The sequence below is a fragment of the Apis mellifera genome, linkage group LG12, assembly GCF_003254395.2.
Source record: "Apis mellifera strain DH4 linkage group LG12, Amel_HAv3.1, whole genome shotgun sequence".
Classification (NCBI taxonomy): Eukaryota; Metazoa; Arthropoda; class Insecta; order Hymenoptera; family Apidae; genus Apis; species Apis mellifera.
In genome coordinates this window covers 2241866-2260218 of record NC_037649.1, presented here as the reverse complement: position 1 = coordinate 2260218, position 18353 = coordinate 2241866, and the positions used below count along the sequence as shown (strand labels likewise).

The following is an 18353-nucleotide window of genomic DNA, read 5'->3' as shown; positions in this document are numbered from 1 at the left end:
TATATAATGCAATAAATTAATTTTAAACAGCAAATATCGTGTATTCATTTCAAAAAAAAGAAGGAAACTTATGGGACACCCTAATAATTTATCGAGTGATATATAAATTTTTAATGAAACTATCGTTTCTTAGCAACAAAAACAAAATTTTTTAACAGAATGTATCGTTGATTCAATTGAATTCGGACGTTCATCCTGTCAACGTTTGTCTCACCTCATTTTCCACCGAAAATCAATAATTCGCCACAATGGTAATTATTAATTTATTTAATTTTATTATATATATGTAACTAAATATTCAAATAATAATTTATAAAATAAAAATTTAAGATTTTAAAATCCTCTTAACTTATACAAAAGATTTACATTTATTATTTTATTTATTATCAATTTAATTATATTTTTAACAATTTATTATGAAATATTAATAATTAATTGTTATTACATTGTTATTAATAATTAATTATATGATTATAAATTATACATATTATACATTAATAATTATACAAATAATATATTATTAATAGCAATTAATAATATTCAAAAATTATATTTAATTAATATGAATGGTAGATTTAATATCAAAAAAATAAATATTTAATAAGATTAAAAAAAAAAAATGAAACATAAGATTAAGATAAAATTAAGAAAAAAATTATTTTTTAGCGTGAAGTACTGTCAGTTCATATTGGCCAAGGCGGCGTCCAAATGGGCAATGCTTGTTGGGAATTGTATTGTCTTGAACATGGCATACAACCCGATGGCATGCTTCCACCTACAAGTTGCTCCAGCGACGAGGGTTTTCAAACCTTTTTTAGCGAAACTGGTGGTGGGAAATATGTTCCACGAGCGGTATTTTTGGATCTTGAACCTACAGTTATTGGTACACCAATTTATATGAATTTTCATATAAAAATAATTGATTAATAATTTTATAGGTGTGATAATTTGAATTTTAATTATATAATTAATAATTAATATAATTCATAATTATATAAGTAAAAAGTTTATATTTTTATTCAAATATTATATAATATTAATAGATTATATAATATTTTTTTATTTTAATATATTTTTTTATATAGAATATCTCTGAAAAATAATTCTTTGAAATAAATATAAAAACAATATTGAAAAAAAAATTGAAATTTATTTGTTAAGTTTTATAAGCAATTTATATTTGCAATAGATGAAATAAAACATCTATTGCAAATATAAATTCTGTATCTTATAAGAATAGAAATATAATTTTATTTCATTTCATTTCTATTTCGTAGAGTTAAATTATTCATAAATTAATAAATAAGTTTCAATCAATATTTTTGTGTATCAACTTTTGTTTTTTTATCTTTTAGACATATAAATTAACATATAAATTTATATATATATAAAATCAGCTTTTACATATATATATATGATATATATATATATATATATATATATTATAACATATATATATATATATATATACAAACAATATACATATACAAAGTACGATCGAATCATACGTATAAACAAACACATTTTTCACATAAAAAAATTAAAAAAACTATAGAATAAATTTTTTTCATCTGAGATAATCAATTTTTTTTTAATTTTGAAGATCAAATTTGAATATCTATTATATATGTATATAATTATAATTAAAGTTTGATTTGACAAATCGCTGCTTGGCATTGATAATACATAACTTAAATATATAAATTTTAGAGGAAAAATTTTTTAAAATTTATATTTTTGAAAGTATTATATATATATATATATATATATATATATATATATATATATATATATATATATATATAAATCTCATTAATTATTAAATTGTGATTTTTGATTTGTGATTTTTATGTGATAAAATTAAAAATATAATATAGATCTAATTGTGCCAAAATTACAGCACTGAAATGACTATCAATGCTTATATATTTCCAAGTTATGAAATTCAAAAAATAGAAAAGTATTTTTACGAATACAATACATGTCAATAAATAATAACTTAGTCTTAATTGCATATAATATAATAATTGTATATAATTTTTATTGTATATAAAATTATATTTCAGATGAAAAAATTTATTTTATGTTATTTTAAGAAAAAATAATTTCAATATTTAAAAAAATATTTATATATTTTCATAATTATTTTTTTTTTCAGATGAAGTACGAACTGGAACTTATCATCAACTGTTCCATCCTGAACAACTAATTTCTGGTAAAGAAGATGCGGCAAACAATTATGCTCGAGGCCATTACACTCTGGGAAAAGAAATAATCGATCTAGTCCTTGACAGAATTCGCAAGATCGCCGATATGTGTACCGGTCTTCAAGGTTTTCTTATTTTCCACGCGTTTGGTGGTGGCACAGGTTCTGGATTCACCAGTCTATTAATGGAACGACTTTCCATGGATTATGGCAAAAAAGCCAAGCTTGAATTTGCAATTTATCCTTCTCCGCAAATTTCCACTGCAGTAGTAGAACCTTACAACGCCATCTTAACTACACATACAACCTTAGAACATTCAGATTGTGCTTTCCTCGTGGATAATGAAGCGATCTATGATATCTGCAGGAGAAACTTAGATATAGAAAGACCCACTTACACGAATTTAAATAGATTAATTGGTCAAATAGTATCTTCTATTACGGCTTCATTGAGATTTGATGGGGCATTGAACGTCGATTTAACTGAGTTTCAAACGAATTTAGTCCCATACCCGAGGATTCATTTTCCCTTAGCCACTTATGCGCCAATTGTTTCGATCGAAAAAGCTTATCATGAGCAACTGACAGTGATGGAATTAACGTCGTCTTGTTTTGAACCAGCTATGCAAATGGTAAAATGTAATCCTCAGAGAGGAAAATATATGGCATGCTGTTTACTATATAGAGGAGATGTGGTACCGAAAGATGTGAATGCGTCCATCGCGACTATTAAAACAAAGAGAGCAATACAGTTTGTCGATTGGTGTCCTACTGGATTTAAGGTAGAGAATGATAAATATTTTATGTATAATTATATTTTATGCTTTATTATGTATAACTATTTTAAATGTTTTTAAATTATTTGAAATTTTTCGTTAATTTAATCTACTGAAAATCTTAATGTTAAAAAGAATTAGTTTATATTAGTTTGTTATTTTGAATTCATTATTTACTATTAGGTAGGAATTAATTACCAACCACCGACAGTGGTACCTGGTGGTGATCTTGCTAAAGTACAACGAGCTATGGCAATGCTTGCAAATACTACTGCAATTGCCGAAGCATGGACGAGATTAAATAGAAAATTTGATTTAATGTTTGGGAAACGTGCATTTGTTCACTGGTAAATTTTTATTGATCAGAATGCGAAAGAATGAATAAATAATTTTTTGTCAATATTTAATTTTTTCGATCATAAATTTTAGGTATGTGGCTGAAAGTATGGATGAAAGTGAATTTAATGAAGCCAGAGAAGATCTGGCTGCATTAGAAAAGGATTACGAAGAAGTAGGCATGGACTCGACAGACGCAGGCGAGGGTGAAGATGAAAATTAATCACACACATAAAATCACATCTAATATTTTTGACAGGAATGATTTAAATGAACGGCGAATTCATATGTTTTGTACAAATTATACACTATTTTTGGTGGATTTTATTATTGATTCTATACATTGTTTTAATAGGTAGTTTTATTTTTAATGTACATATACACATTTTTAGAATTTTATTGTAAATAAAATTTTATATTTTTTTTTAAAATTGTTTCTTCGTTATTGTATTTAAAAAAAAGTTAAATTTTAAGTTTTAAAAACTTAAAAGATGTTTTTAAGTTTTATTGCATATTTAAATCAATTAAAAAATATAAATATTCGGTAAATTTTTAATTAGTTTTCTCTTCAACAATTTTTATTGAAAAAAGTATGCTGTTTTCAAATTATTGTACACAATATCTATATCTTGAATTTTTAATCAGATTCGTTAGATCTTAAAATTTTTTATCTATTATGCACGTATATAAAATTCAATGGTAAAAATATCAAAATCTTGTGAATGAATAACATATTAAAATCGACACAGCCGATTATACTTAAAAAAAAGATACTCAAAATGATGTTCTTAACAATTTCTTAAGAACTAAATGTTTTTTTGAATGAAAAAAAAAGTTATGTCAAATAAAATAATTACCGTGCTAATTAATTTCAATACTTCATTTATAAAAAAGGACAAAAGAGGATAATAATTGTATTAAGACAAAATTCATAGATATTACAGGCTTTTTATTGTGTAGGACAGCACGCGGCTACACGAATTATATTACATATGTATAAATTCGTAATCGACAGCTTTACAGTTACAGAAAACTCTTATCGCACATAGAATCATCTTTCAATCTTGAGGGAAGGGAAAGGGTGACATATTTTCTTCTTTTTTATCCAAACTGCGATATAACGGATAGTACACTCGGTGTAACATGATATAAAAACGCGCGCGCGCGCGTCTCGAATTCGTCGTTTTCATTCCTGACACATACGCTTTTAAATTTGCTCTTCGTGCGTATCTCGCCGAGTGGTGGTACAAAAAACTCATGATAATATTAATAATAATTATAATAATAATAATAAAAATAAAAATAATAATAATAATAATAATAATAATAATATTAATATCAATAATAATAATAAAAATAATAGTAAAAATAAAGAAAAGTGTCCTCGCATGACAATCGAAAAAGGAAATTCCAACTTGTTGATTGAATATGTCTATTATATAAAAAAAAAAAAAAAATGTTATGTTTGTATGAAAAATGTATGAGAGATGGTTGGGTAAGGCATATGAGAAGAACCACAATAACGATGATGAAAATAAAAAACATCGATTGATCGGTACACCGATATATAAATGGTAATAAATGTCAACACGACGACAATGAACGGGTGGCATCAACGAGAACGTCTGTTCATTATCAATCCTTGGAATAATAATCAATATGTATCTATAATATCTATAGTATCGTTCATCTTCGTAAAAAAAAAAGTACCATTGATCGTATATTTTGTAGGTTTACGTTCAATGGAACATAATTTTTATTTTTCTTCATTTTTTTATTTATTCAATTTTTTTTTTTTTTTTCATTTTTACTTTCGTTACTTTTTTTGATAACGTACGAAACGGAAAGAGCGAATATTGAACGACGTTTCGCCTTTGTCACTTTTCATCGAAGTCGAACGCGATTACGGTTATTATGATTCTATCGTAAATAGAGTATCCTAATAAAAAGATTCTCGTTACGCATGTTACGTGACTTTTTTTTTTTTATGTTTTGCTCGACACGCGCGATAATTAATTAGCAAAATTTTCTTCATTTAAAACTTTGTATTTTATAAAATTTCTGTTCATTCTCTCTCTCGCTCTTTCTCTATCTCTCTCACTCTCTCTCTCTATCTTTCTTTCTTTCATACATATTCAAATACACTTATACATAATCTTTCATAATCTTTTCTTATTCTCTCATTTTCTATCTCTTTCATACTCAATCGTTTTTTTTTCTTTTTTAAGATCGCCTCTTTCTCTTTTTTAATTCAACAATTATCATCATCATTATCATCATCATTACCTCATCATTTCTTTTTTGGATTGGCAGGCGAGTTAAAGCTGCCGCTCGCTGGACTAGAGATTTCACTACTGCTTTATTGCGCATCCGTTGTCCGACACGACAATATTCTTCTTTCACTCTTTATGTCTCTATCTCTCTCTTTTCTTTCTCTCTGTCGCTTTGCTCTCGCATCTTCGGGAACGGCAAAGAACCGCAATCCCAATTTTTGTGATCTCTTTCTCTTCTCTCTCTATCTCTCCATTACTATCATTATCTCTTACTTTCTCTTTCCAGCGAATGTTTATTCTTCGTTTTCCTTTCTTTTTTAAATATATTCTTTCGAACACTTCTTTTCCACGCAAACAAAGAAGCACAAGAAGAACAATTTGTTTGCCAGGAGAAGAAATGTTTGACGCAAATCATTTTTTTTTTCGCCGGTACACATAAGTGTGAAAATCGTTGAACGAGCAAGCACAGTTTGTCTAATTGAACACATAGAACATTGATGTGATAGGCAGTAAAGATTTTTTAGTTACATGATGCGTTTGTTTCATAAAATCATTTATAAAATCATTGGAACAAAAAATTGGAAATTAATTTTATTACAAATGGCAATGCCATTGATTTCTTCTTTCTTGATTCAAAAATTGATTTCTCATTTATAATTTAAAAAAATAATAAAGTTTGCATTTCAATTCTGTAAAGACTAGAATAGTAAAGTGGCAGTTGAGTTTTGAAGCTATGTAAAATTTATTTTTATATTTTATGTAAGAATATTTAAGTACTTAAATCCATATAAATATGTAATATTTTTACATCTTAAAATATATTACATAAATATGTAATTCGCAACAACTTAATATATTATTTATTTCTTGAATAGAATCATAGTAATATTTGATTATTGTCAATTCATTTTTAGGCATAAAGTATAATACATCATCTTTTGTAATTTTATATAATCTTGTAGACTATAAAAAAATTTAAATCCTATGAATAATTCACTTTTTAATTCATTTACTATTCATATATAATTTTTAATTTCCATCAATCTCATCTTATTCAAACGCATCACAAGAATAATCTACTCGCAACAATTAACGATTTCTTAAATAAAAAACGAAATCAAATCAAATCAAAATGTACACACTGCGTTGCTCGTTTCTTTATCCTCACAAATTTTTCAAATACTTCTATAATTGTGCGCTAGGCTCAACAGAGCGGAGGCATAGAGCATCGATCACTAAAACGAATGATCGGGAGACGAACTTCTGGCCAGGGCGATCTCTGTCGATCGATAGGAGAAAACTCAGACGAGCAACGCGAGTCAAACGACGCGAGATGCCGACTGTCGGTAAAATGTCTATAAGGCACGGCCTCGAGGATGCTCGTCTCTCATCGTCGTTAAGATTTTTTCTTTTTTTTTTTTTCTTTTTTTTTCTCTTTTTTCTTTTTGCGTCTGATAGCCGGGTGGAAGAGAGAAACATCGCCGCCTTAGGCGTGTTTCATTACTGTACGAAAATAAAGCGATTTCACATGGGGAGGGATGATCCTCTGATGTTCAACTGACCGTGCAATGAGATTATTGTTATCATTTCACGACCAGTCAATTTCATATTTTGCCCGCATCAAAATAATGCAAACTCGTGGGGCAGTGATTACTCGTCCAGACAAATTACAATCGCAAAAAATATATATATTCGAGACATTAAATAGTAATAGAACGATCATACGAGACGCTACAAAATTCTATAAATTATTTTTAGTCCATAACAAGTGAGAAACTCGATGGTCGAGAGAGGTTAGATATCATAATCAAAAGAATCATAGAAACTTAATTATTCTAATATTGGATTATAAGATTATTTTTAAACATCGAAGATATAAAAATTTGACGAACTAACGTCTGCTTGACTATTGAGCTTCTCAAATAATTTCCTTTTAGTCGTCAACACTGATAAAAGTCTCTAAACATTGATTCTTAAAACGCTACGCAATCTAATGTATAGTAACTTTGCTTGTACTTTTGTCGTTTCAATAAAGTTAGGAATATAACGCGGAGGTTTGCAGTTAAAGATATAAGTGTAACGTCTCGTTGGATCGTTTCCATAATTAATAGTATATTATGAACAATTTTACGCTTTTGTTGCCTCGATCTTTTAATGCTCGAAGTTTTCGAACTTGAACTGTATCTTTTTGGAAATTGTCAATGCTACAATATATTTATAAATACAATTAATTCAATATCGATTAAACTTCTCTATTGTTAATTAAAATTTCTAATTATATAACAAAGTTTGCTTCAATATTTTGGAGTTATATTTTTATACTTTTAATATTTTTCAAAATATCGAAAATTCTTTTCCAAAAAAACATAATTTACATTCGAAAACCTCGATTGGCCGCAATTAGTCAATGTCATCATAGTCCAATATAAATTTTGAACATGTTCTTACGATCTTGCGCATTGTAATTGCCGGAGACGAGTCTACGTTCGTTTTTTTTTTTTTGTGTGGCATTGGAGGCGCGCGAACTTGGTAGAAAAACGGTAACGCTAAATTCTAAAACGTATCAAAAACCATCGTCCTTTTAAGGCTGGTTGCATGAAGGAGTTGCTGCGTACGAGTTTGTTGAAAACGTACACAGAGCGGGGAGGAATCATGTCGCGTTGTTTCTTTGGTAATAACGTACGACGTAATACAATAGCAGTCGATTATACACCACGCCACACCAGTCATGGTACCGTTCGAACCGCTAATTAATATTTTTCAAAGTTACACATACATATCCAAGCGTTATTGTCGAAAGTAACAAACGAGGAAAGGACACGCGCTCGCGCGTCTTTTTTTTGCAAGCTCGAGGACACGATGATTATGACGCGGTCGTTCCAACTCTGCGAGAGCAAATTAAAAGACGAAGGAGGAAAATGAATAACGTAAAACCCAGATAGGGGTTAAAAAAAAAGCGACATAAACATCTAACCTACGCGCGCCCTAGGCGCCTGTTTTATTAATCACACGAGGCATATTCTTTTTTTTTTTTTTTTTTTTAATCATTAAATAAAAGTCACGCTACGATATCGATCTCGGCTAAAGTTGGATACAAATGGCGGATACTTTCGTCGATACGATGATTTATTCGCCTGCAGTGATAAAAAATAATGGTACTCGCCGATATAGTTATTCTCTCATATCGAGAATAACTTACGACTATTGTCGTTGTTGAATCAAATGAATAATATTACTAATCGTACAAAATGAAAATAATAACTAAAAGGCTGAGAATAGTAACAGCAGTAAGTTGTGTAATGATAATAACGGTAGCGATAATATTATAATATAATATCGATTGTGAAAATATCTAAGATTAATGTTACTCTCTCTCTTTCTTTCTTTCTTTCTTTCTTTCTGAATCTCTTCACTCATTCGTTTTTCTATCTTTCATACGTTCATATCATTCCTTTATTTCTCTGTCAAGCTCAAAGGCATACACGTGTACATATGTCTCTCTCTCTCTCTCTGTTTGAAACTGATATACGGTGCGCGTACGAAGTAAATAAAAGATTTAAGAGGCTAAAAACCAAAAATATAACGAATAAAACTTGATATACAAAGATGTCGGTTGAAACTTATTTTTTTACAAGTTACAAGAAACATAATTTTGCACCAAATGAGGCGAAACAAAGAAAACCGTTTCACCTCATTTAAAGCAATAAGGACAATTAAATTATAAACAATTAAATTGCTTATTCTTTAATAAATAAGCCTCAATTGATATTTTCGCATATCAACTTTTATTTATTTTTATTTTTTTCGGTGTTTAGAATCCTTTAAATTTTCCATCTATTCCGTGCGAATACCTTGTGTAGTTCAGCAATATAAATCCATATAGCAAAACCGTCGATGAATCAGAACCTTTCCCGTCTTCACGATCCAACGAAGATATTCCATATGATATTCTCGTCTTATCATATATCAATTTGGTAGTAACAAACGTAATTTTAAATCACTTCTTTCCATCCGAAACATCATTTCTACATTTTTCTTTTTCCCATTGTTTGCTAAAGTTCTAAGATCCTGAGAATCTCGTAACAATCGAACTACTCATCAACATAGGACCAAATCTGCGGAAGAATTAGCAGAAGAATAATTGGACGCTTCTACGTGAGTCCGTTATCCGATGATTATTTATTTATCCTAAGCATAGTTTCTCCACAGAGACGAGAACACCAAAAATCATCGTTGCGTACGATGAATTGTACGAATGAAAACGGTGTTTTTGCTTGCCTTTCGAGAGGACGAGTTTAACGCGAGCTGGCCAGGCATCAGCCCCTGGAGGAACCGTTCCTTTCGCGGACTGGCTGCGCCATCGTTCAGGATCTGTAGATCCGGATCACGTCCCTGATGGTCGCTCGACAAAGTGGGCAATGTCCGCCACCTTTGCCGCGCCACTGTTGGGTGGCGCAGGGATAGCACATACACATGTGGCCGCACATGTACAGCACACTGTCGATGCTCCTTTCATAGCAAACTGAACATTCGTTGGGCTGGCCGGGCGTAGGTTGGAGGCCCTCGCTCCATTGTTGCAGATGGGAGGACGCCTGAGAGATAAGGGTGCCATCGAGGCTCTGGTAATTCACTGGCTCCACGTAAGTGGAGGATCCTGTGCTGGCCATGGTGCCCGTCAGAGGTGGCGAGGATTGTCTGGATGATCCAGGATGCAACGTTGACGCCGTGGACGCGGTGGCAGCTGTCGCTGGAAGATGAACGTGCTGATTTCTGTGCCCGGCAGATGCGTAAGTGGGTTGGGGCGTGGACGAGGACGGTGTGACGTAGCCTGTCTGAGGCGGAAGATTCACCACTAGCACGGTACCTCCGCCTATGGCTGGTTTAAACTGAACCATTTCCGAGAATCTGGACAGTTCCGTGGCCGCGTTGCTGTGATTACAGTGTTGCTGTTGCTGCTGCTGCTGCTGCTGTTGCTGTTGCAACACTGTCGCCGGTGAAGGATTGCTTTGGCGCTGTCTAGGCGGTGACGTAGGCCTCTCTGCAAGCATCCTCACTTGTTGCGTGCTGCCGTACACGTCGAAGAACGCCCACAATTGAAGGCTTTGGTCCACGTGCATCACCACGTTCGGTGGCCCGCCATTCTTGCTCATTTGCACCTCCCCAAAGTGAGTCACCGTGAAGGCTATCTCGTCACCGGGTTGAGGACTCGAGGCGACGTGTTTCGAGACCACCCAATACTCTGGACGATCCAATAGAAGATCGCTGTCGTCTGGCAGATCCTCCGGAGTGAGTCGGGCCGGGTCGCAGGACGTCAGGCCTAGAGCGAGGGCGCCAACGTACATCGGTTCCGTGGCTAAGATCTGAACGACCAAACGTTCGCCTAGCAGCAGTGGTTGGCTTGTGAATGCATAGCCATGGCAGAATTCCGTGTCGGTCCTTGTCGCCACGCACTGTTGATTACTGAAACGGATGTTTCTGCCTCGAGTTCTGGAAAAATGAAGAAAATTAGAAAATTGTTTAATTTGTAGAATTGGAAATAAAAATATTGAAAATGTAACAATCAATATCTAAATCGGATCGTAAGTTCTAAGATTTGAGTTTTAATTTATTTTTTCTAATTTCAATATTTAAATTCTAAAAAAAATTGTATTCTATAAATAGTCATGTGTATCGAAATTTAACTTATGAAATGCAATTTTTCTGAGTATGGATAATTTTATTTAGAATTTAAAACTTGAGATTATGATCTATTGTAGAATTTAATTATTAAATATTTGCTTTTGTTTAAAATTTTTAAGTTTGAATCCATAAAACATTTTATCATAGCATTACTATTATAAATAATTTTTTTGATATTGATGTTTTTATGTCACAGATTAAAAATCAATAAGAATCATTCGTTAATTTTATAATTATTTAGACAATTAAGAAATTAAGAAAAGTATATTTTAAATTAAATTTAATTGAAGATTAAGATCTCTTTGTATTTTTTGATTTTTAAGTCTTTTTTATTTCTAGAAAAATATTCCTTGACTGTATAATAAAATGTTAAAATCATTGAATGCAATTTAAGCAATAATAAATTCATTTGAACACTTTGTTAAATTTTTATTAAAAATATTAATTCAATTCATAAAGTCTATATCTAATATTTTAAATATGAATGTTTTTTTAAATATGATTTAATACTATGATTTTCGTTATAAATGGAATATTTTGCATATTATATAAATTAATTATGTTTAAATTATTGAAAATTTTTGCCAAATAAGTTTTTCGTTTTCTTGTGAGAAGTTAAAAATTTAGACTCTTTATTGAATTAAAATACATGGAATCGTCTAAAAAGAGCTTATTAGTATTCAATCATTGTAAGACCACAGAATAGGCTACATGCGTGACGGAAATTGAGTTTGAGGACAAACGATACCGGAAAACGGTTCTAATTGAACAGTATAGCCACGAACGAATCGATAGCATACTATGAAACCTTATGCCAATTCAATTATAACTTTATATAATTAAATTATTTGAAAAGGAAAACATTTTCTTAGAAAAGTATTTTATTTTATTAATTTTTTGTTATTATTTTACTAATTAAACAATAAATTTTTTAAAAAATAAGTTATTATATATTTTCGATGATATTATATGAAATAGTAAATTTTTTATTAATTTTGAATCAATCAAAATTTTATATAAATAATTTAGAATTCTTAAAACTTAATATTATTAAAATCTATGTCACATTGCTTAATTTGTATCATTTAATTAATATATTAATAAATAAAAATTAATAGAAATTATTCTTCTAATTGTTCTACTGTTTTAAAAAAAGTTTTAAATAAATTTAATTTACAGTAGATACAATAGAATTCCATTTATCGAAATTTTTATTAATACTTTATTAAGTGAACTTAATAACTTTAATGAATTTTTTTTTTACTTTTGTTATCCAAATTAATATCAATCATTAATTATTTGATCAATTTTACAAATGAAATTGAATTATAGGTTCATAAATTTATTTAAACTAAATACAATTAATTGATTTATTACTAGGAATAATATATAATTCAAATTTTGCCAATAAATATTCGTCATACTTTCTTCATGAGATACATGTTACTTGAATTTATTTCTTCGAGTTTAACCAATGACATTCAACATGGCTTGATTTCTATTTAAATGCTCTGTAATTAGCCAATATTTTTTATTGAGTAACTCATTAAAATCGAAACGAAAATTTTTGCAAAGAAAAATATCGCTTAAAATTTCAGAAAGTTCTAATTAATCGAATAATGTTAATGATCCAAATTTTTGGGACATTCTACTCTTTATACAGTGTATTGCATAATTCTTAAGCATCTATAATCAAATATGGACGCTTAAATGAAAAAATAACTATTAAAAATTCAAATGAAATAAAAAAAGGAGAGAATATCATTCACTCTTTGATATACATATTTTCATAATTGGTTATCAATCGAATCAACTTGACAAAGAAAATAAATGAATATATCGATTATGATTAAAACGGAATAATGATTTCAAAGGATTGACTTAAATTGATCTCAGAAGCAGAGTAATTATTGACAAAATATGTCCTCTCATAGTTTACAAAAGTCCTGTGTCAACTATGTCAACACACTGTGCTCTTGCAGAACAAACGGAGATCCCCTCTGTTATTTCTCTTGCCATTTTCTCATGGAACAGTACATCGATACGTGCCGAAACAATTAACGATTGGTGTCAAATTTCATACGGCACGCTCGAAATTCGTTTCGAGGTCCAATTTCCAAGAAATTGGAGATAGAGACTGTATTTAAGTAAACAGTATGTAAATAAAATTCTATTGTATAAAGTATCAACAATATTCTATGTACATATTTTATTTTATTCGATAGATATTTTTCAATTTTTTCCCCTTGATCACTCCTCCTCGATCTTTGTTCTATTTGAAGCACATTATAAAAAAAGGGGTCGATAAAAACCGATCATCCTGATGCTCGATCGAAAGGTGCCCTTCGAGCGATTAAAATCAGAGACAAAGGGGAGATCGTCCCTAAGATACTCACGAGTGGAAGGGTAACGGCGTGAAGATGACACCGGGAGGCTGAAACCTGAGTCCAGGCAGCTCGACGTCGGGCTCGTGATGGATCGACATTCCCTGCATGGACGGAACTATAATCCTCTCGACGTCTCTGCTCGCGTTGCTCGCGTCGTCCATTGCCGAGTGCCTGCTGTGTTGCGCGTTGTCCTCGTTGCTGTGCTCGGTCCCTCTTCTGATGTTATTGAAGTGTTGCCTGTTCGGATCGACGAACTCGATCGCTGTGCTGTTACCGTACACGTCGATGATGGCCCACAATGGGCCCCGTGTCTCGACACCGCTGAAGAACACGCCCTTTTCCTCGCCATTTATCCCGAAGTGCACGTCCCCCGCGGACGTGACGTAATAGAAGAGCACCGTGTCCCTTTCGGCGAATCTCTCGGCCATGGCCTTCGCCCAGTAACCGGGTTTGTTGGTCAGGTCTGGGCAGGCGTACCTCGGAAGCCCATTTCTGAGGTTGATCGGGTCGTTGCTGGTGAAACCGAAACGGATCACGCCGCTCCAATTGTCCGAGATCTCGAGGAATTTGACGCAGACCTGAAACGAGATGTTAGATCGAGTTGTTAATTGGATTACTTTTTTTTTTTCATTTTTTTGGACGAGTGGAAGAAAAGGAAGATTAAATATAAACTTTTATTTATCTTGTATTTATTTTTAGTAATAATAATATAGTATTTGAATTAAGAGTTTAAATTGTATGATGTATATATGTCATGATTATTCTTGCATAACATTATGAAAATTAATATATATTATTTTGTTCAATGTAGATGAGAGTAATGTAATATAATAAGAATAAAAATGATGTAGTAATATAATGGAATAAAAAAGAAAAATTTAATATAATAATATTTATATCAATTATATATTATAATAATATAATATATGATATAATATAGTATTTGAGTTAAGAGTTTAAATTGTATGATGTATATATGTCATGATTATTCTTGCATAACATTATGAAAATTAATATATATTATTTTGTTCAATGTAGATGAGAGTAATGTAATATAATAAGAATAAAAATGATGTAGTAATATAATGGAATAAAAAAGAAAAATTTAATATAATAATATTTATATCAATTATATATTATAATAATATAATATATGATATAATAATAATGAAGAAAAATTTGTATTGTGAAATGTATCTTTAATAATGAATGGTAAAACTTAAAAAGTTAAATGCAATGATTATTCCAAAATAACAGTGGCCATTTTACTTTAAAGAAATTATGTATTTATAATATACATTGGCGTTCGGTTAACTGTCACACAACGTGACTAAAATGCGGCAATTATCCAGGGAGGTAGGTGTTCTAAGAATTATTTGCGGCTTCTTTCTCGATTTTGCTCGCTTCATTGACTCGTAAGAAAGAGAAAACTTTTTTCCCACTTATAAGAAATACGTTTGTGTTTGTTTTACGATATCTTAAATCTTTAATATCTTTTTAAAAGCTTGTCAAAAATTGAAAGTTTTCAGTTTTAAAAATTGGTTGGAATAATTCTACAGTTGGTTAACCGAGTATTACTATATATTTTAAATATACAATTTCTTTATTAGGAAAATGGCACTATTATTTTGAAAACATTAAAAATATTACATATATTATTATATGATTATTTTATTATTATTTTATAATTATTAACTTGAATATTTTTATAATTTTGTAATTAATATTATCAAATATGAAATTTATTATGATTTGAAAAAATAACAATTTTCCAAATCTTATTTGATTTAAAAGATTTGATATAAAAGAAAAATTATGATAATTAACAAATTTATTTAACTATTGTTAAATAATGTAAAATTGATAAAATTTTTCTCCAAATTGTTAAAATATTAATACATTAATATTAATAATTATATGGTGAATAAATTTGATTAAAAATTTTTTTAAACTGTAATAAATAATTTGATTTTTTCAATAAATGATTCTTTCTAATAAATAAAAATAATTTCTAGTAAAAAATAATTTTAGATAAAGGAATTCAAATTGGATTTAAAATCGATTAAAGAAAATTACAAGAATTTTTAATTTATTCATTAAAATATTATAATTAATAAGAAGTCAAAAAATATATTTAATAATATATTTAAAAAAAATAAAACACTTGTATTATTTTAATATTAATTTTAATATTAATTAAACTTATCTTTTTCACCCAAAATGTGAAATATTAAAAACAATTTTTTCAATTTCATTTTTTCACTTTATTATTTATTTTAGAATTGACTATAATGAATTTTTATAATGATAGTTTTAATTTGAAAATTTAAGTTGGATATTGGAATTATTTTATACTAAAGATTTTCTTCTATATTTTACAGAATTGTAAGAATATTATTGATATAATGCATAAGTTTACAATATTTGAATTCTTATTAAGATCAAGTAATTTGATTACTTAAATTATTATTGTCATGAACTTATGATTTTGTCTTTCTTAAGATCTTATTATTTTATGCCTTGAAAAAATTGATTATAAAAATATTAAGTTATTATCGTTAAATAGTTGTGTTAATGAATTATAACTTTTGTATTTATATTTTTATTATGTTAATTCTAATTTGGTAATTGAGAATTTGTAATTACTTGTTTTTATAACAAATTTAATTTACTGAATTCCAAAATTTCGTATCATTATTCGTTAATATGAAATCTACGAACTCTAAAAAAATTTCTATTAGGCAATAAAATCAAACGGAATTCAAGCCAGCAATTAAAATATTTAAAATCCAAAATTACTAAGATTCTATTGAAAGTCCATATATCACAATGAAAATATTAAATCAATAGCCTACAATTGACCATGAGAATTTATTTAATAGGTCGTAGCTACCTGAACTTTGTGTTCTTAGAATCCTTATGACTTTCATTTTTTAAAATTGTGTCATTTTTAAAATGTCAAACAACATACATTTTTTCAATTTTTTAAAATTGAAAAAATTTGAAATAGAATTGATTTTTAAAATTATATCGTATTAAGAAATTCCTTTAAAATGAAAAGAATTGATTTTTAAAATTACATTGTATTGTTCTTAAAAAAAAAAAAAAATCGAATTTATAGTTTATTTTAGAATTTAATCGAAGGATTTCGTCGTCAACAAGCCTTTTTCGCTACCAGGTTCGGCCATGTTATGTCACGAGGTTGAACGTGACGAAAATCCTAAAAGCGATAGTCAACAGGGGAACAGTTAAATTACGAAATATCGAGTTCGAGTCGATGTTCTTTTTCCTAGAACTAAATGTCTCTGCTGGTGGCTTTGTCTTTTAAACCTCGATTTACGTTCAAACCTCTATTTCAGGGTTTATGATCCTTCATCGCGAACTAAAAAACTATTTCAGGAAACCGAAAAAATAGATTGTTTCGAAATGTTTCGAAGGAAAAATGAAATATTCTACGAATAGAAATATTTATAAATAGAATCATTCAGAAGTGCTGGAACCATTCATACTGGGGATCTTTTAAATACTACAATATTTTAAATTTATTTCTTGAAGTTTAATAAATCATATATTCTTGAAATGATACAGATATTTCATAAGAATAGTAAATTGCAATTAAATGAATTAATAAATTCAATAAATAAATTATTCAATATTTTATTTAATTTTGATGAAAATAACTAATTTATTAATATGCAAAATATTTATATTATTACTATTACATGTTTAATATGATTATTATTGTTGAATATTTTGAATGTTATTTCAATTTATATAGAAATTTTCAATTAAGAAATATGTTATAATGTTATTTCAACAAATAGTTAATTCTTCAATTTATTATTTTCTAGAATATTTATCTTATTTTAAATTTATAAAAAATCATATATAATATAGTAAAATTAATATATTATTTAAATATTATTAATTTTACATTGAGTCATTCTGTTCATGATAATTAATATTTTATATATTGCTAATATTAAAAAATTTTTTAACTATGAAAACTTATAATTTCCTTTTCTTTAAATTAAAATTTAATAATAGAAAATTATAGTGAAGTAATAGATTTTCCTGATAAAGTAGAATTAAGTAAATATCGTAAATTTTTTCACAATCAAGTTATAATGAATCTTGTTTCTCGTTAAGGAAAAAAAAATTTTAAATCATGATGTAACATAATGATGCTCAATTGAAAAATAGAAAAATAATTGACTAAATTGCTTCAATAAACAAATAAAATGATTATACTAGCAATTTAAAATATAATTTCTAAGACCAGAGCACCTACGCAAATACCATAGTAATTCGCATTCTATCATTTCTATCAACTTTGAAATTCTAATTGAAGCTTATTAATAAATCTATCTGATATTATAATGTATTCTTCAAATTCCATTAATTATTTATTCTTTTGAATTGAATTTAAAAAAAAAAATGTGACAGAAAAAAATAAAAAAATTTAAATGATATTAGAATAATTTAAATATTTTACGTTTTAGAATTCCTTTTTATACGAAATAAAATCAAAATTTAACTAGAACTGAATTTTTGAAAACTTAAATTTCAAATTTAATCAATACTGATTATTATATATGTGTAATATGTATATTGTAAATATATATATAATATAAAAAATAATTTTAGAAATCTAAACTGTGAAATTAATTTTCGTGATTTCATAATTTATTATATA

The 18353-nt window shown here is 28.5% G+C and overlaps 2 protein-coding genes across 7 annotated transcripts in view; one reads left to right on the top strand and one right to left on the bottom strand.

Annotated features, from left to right (window-relative positions):
• The first annotated feature begins 604 nt into the window (after positions 1-604).
• Positions 605-3730, top strand: LOC724291 (tubulin alpha-1 chain). The gene is made up of 4 exons (XM_026444467.1): positions 605-883; positions 2159-2988; positions 3166-3329; positions 3412-3730. The coding sequence occupies exons 1-4, from the start codon at positions 709-711 to the stop codon at positions 3539-3541; spliced, it is 1299 nt and encodes a 432-aa protein (XP_026300252.1). The 5' UTR covers positions 605-708; the 3' UTR covers positions 3542-3730.
• A 516-nt stretch (positions 3731-4246) lies between these two features.
• The window catches only part of LOC724242 (protein neuralized), a 179758-nt gene continuing 165651 nt past the window's right edge, over positions 4247-18353 (bottom strand). For all 6 annotated transcript variants that reach the window (XM_006559240.3, XM_001120035.5, XM_006559239.3 and 3 more), the window contains 2 exons: positions 13667-14235; positions 4247-11078 (listed from right to left, as the gene is read on the bottom strand). In XM_006559240.3, coding sequence (XP_006559303.1) covers positions 9956-11078; positions 13667-14235 — 1692 coding nt within the window. In that variant the 3' untranslated portion in view covers positions 4247-9955. The remainder of the gene's footprint in view (positions 11079-13666; positions 14236-18353) is intronic.

What these genes read in the sequence shown, in the direction of transcription:
- LOC724291 (XM_026444467.1), top strand. Translation starts at nt 709, where the DNA reads ATGGGCAATGCTTGTTGGGAATTGTATTGTCTTGAACATGGCATACAA. An exon ending in TCTTGAACCTACAGTTATTG is followed by an intron (nt 884 to 2,158) that starts GTACACCAATTT and finishes TTTTTTTTTCAG; the next exon opens with ATGAAGTACGAACTGGAACT. An exon ending in AAACGTGCATTTGTTCACTG is followed by an intron (nt 3,330 to 3,411) that starts GTAAATTTTTAT and finishes CATAAATTTTAG; the next exon opens with GTATGTGGCTGAAAGTATGG.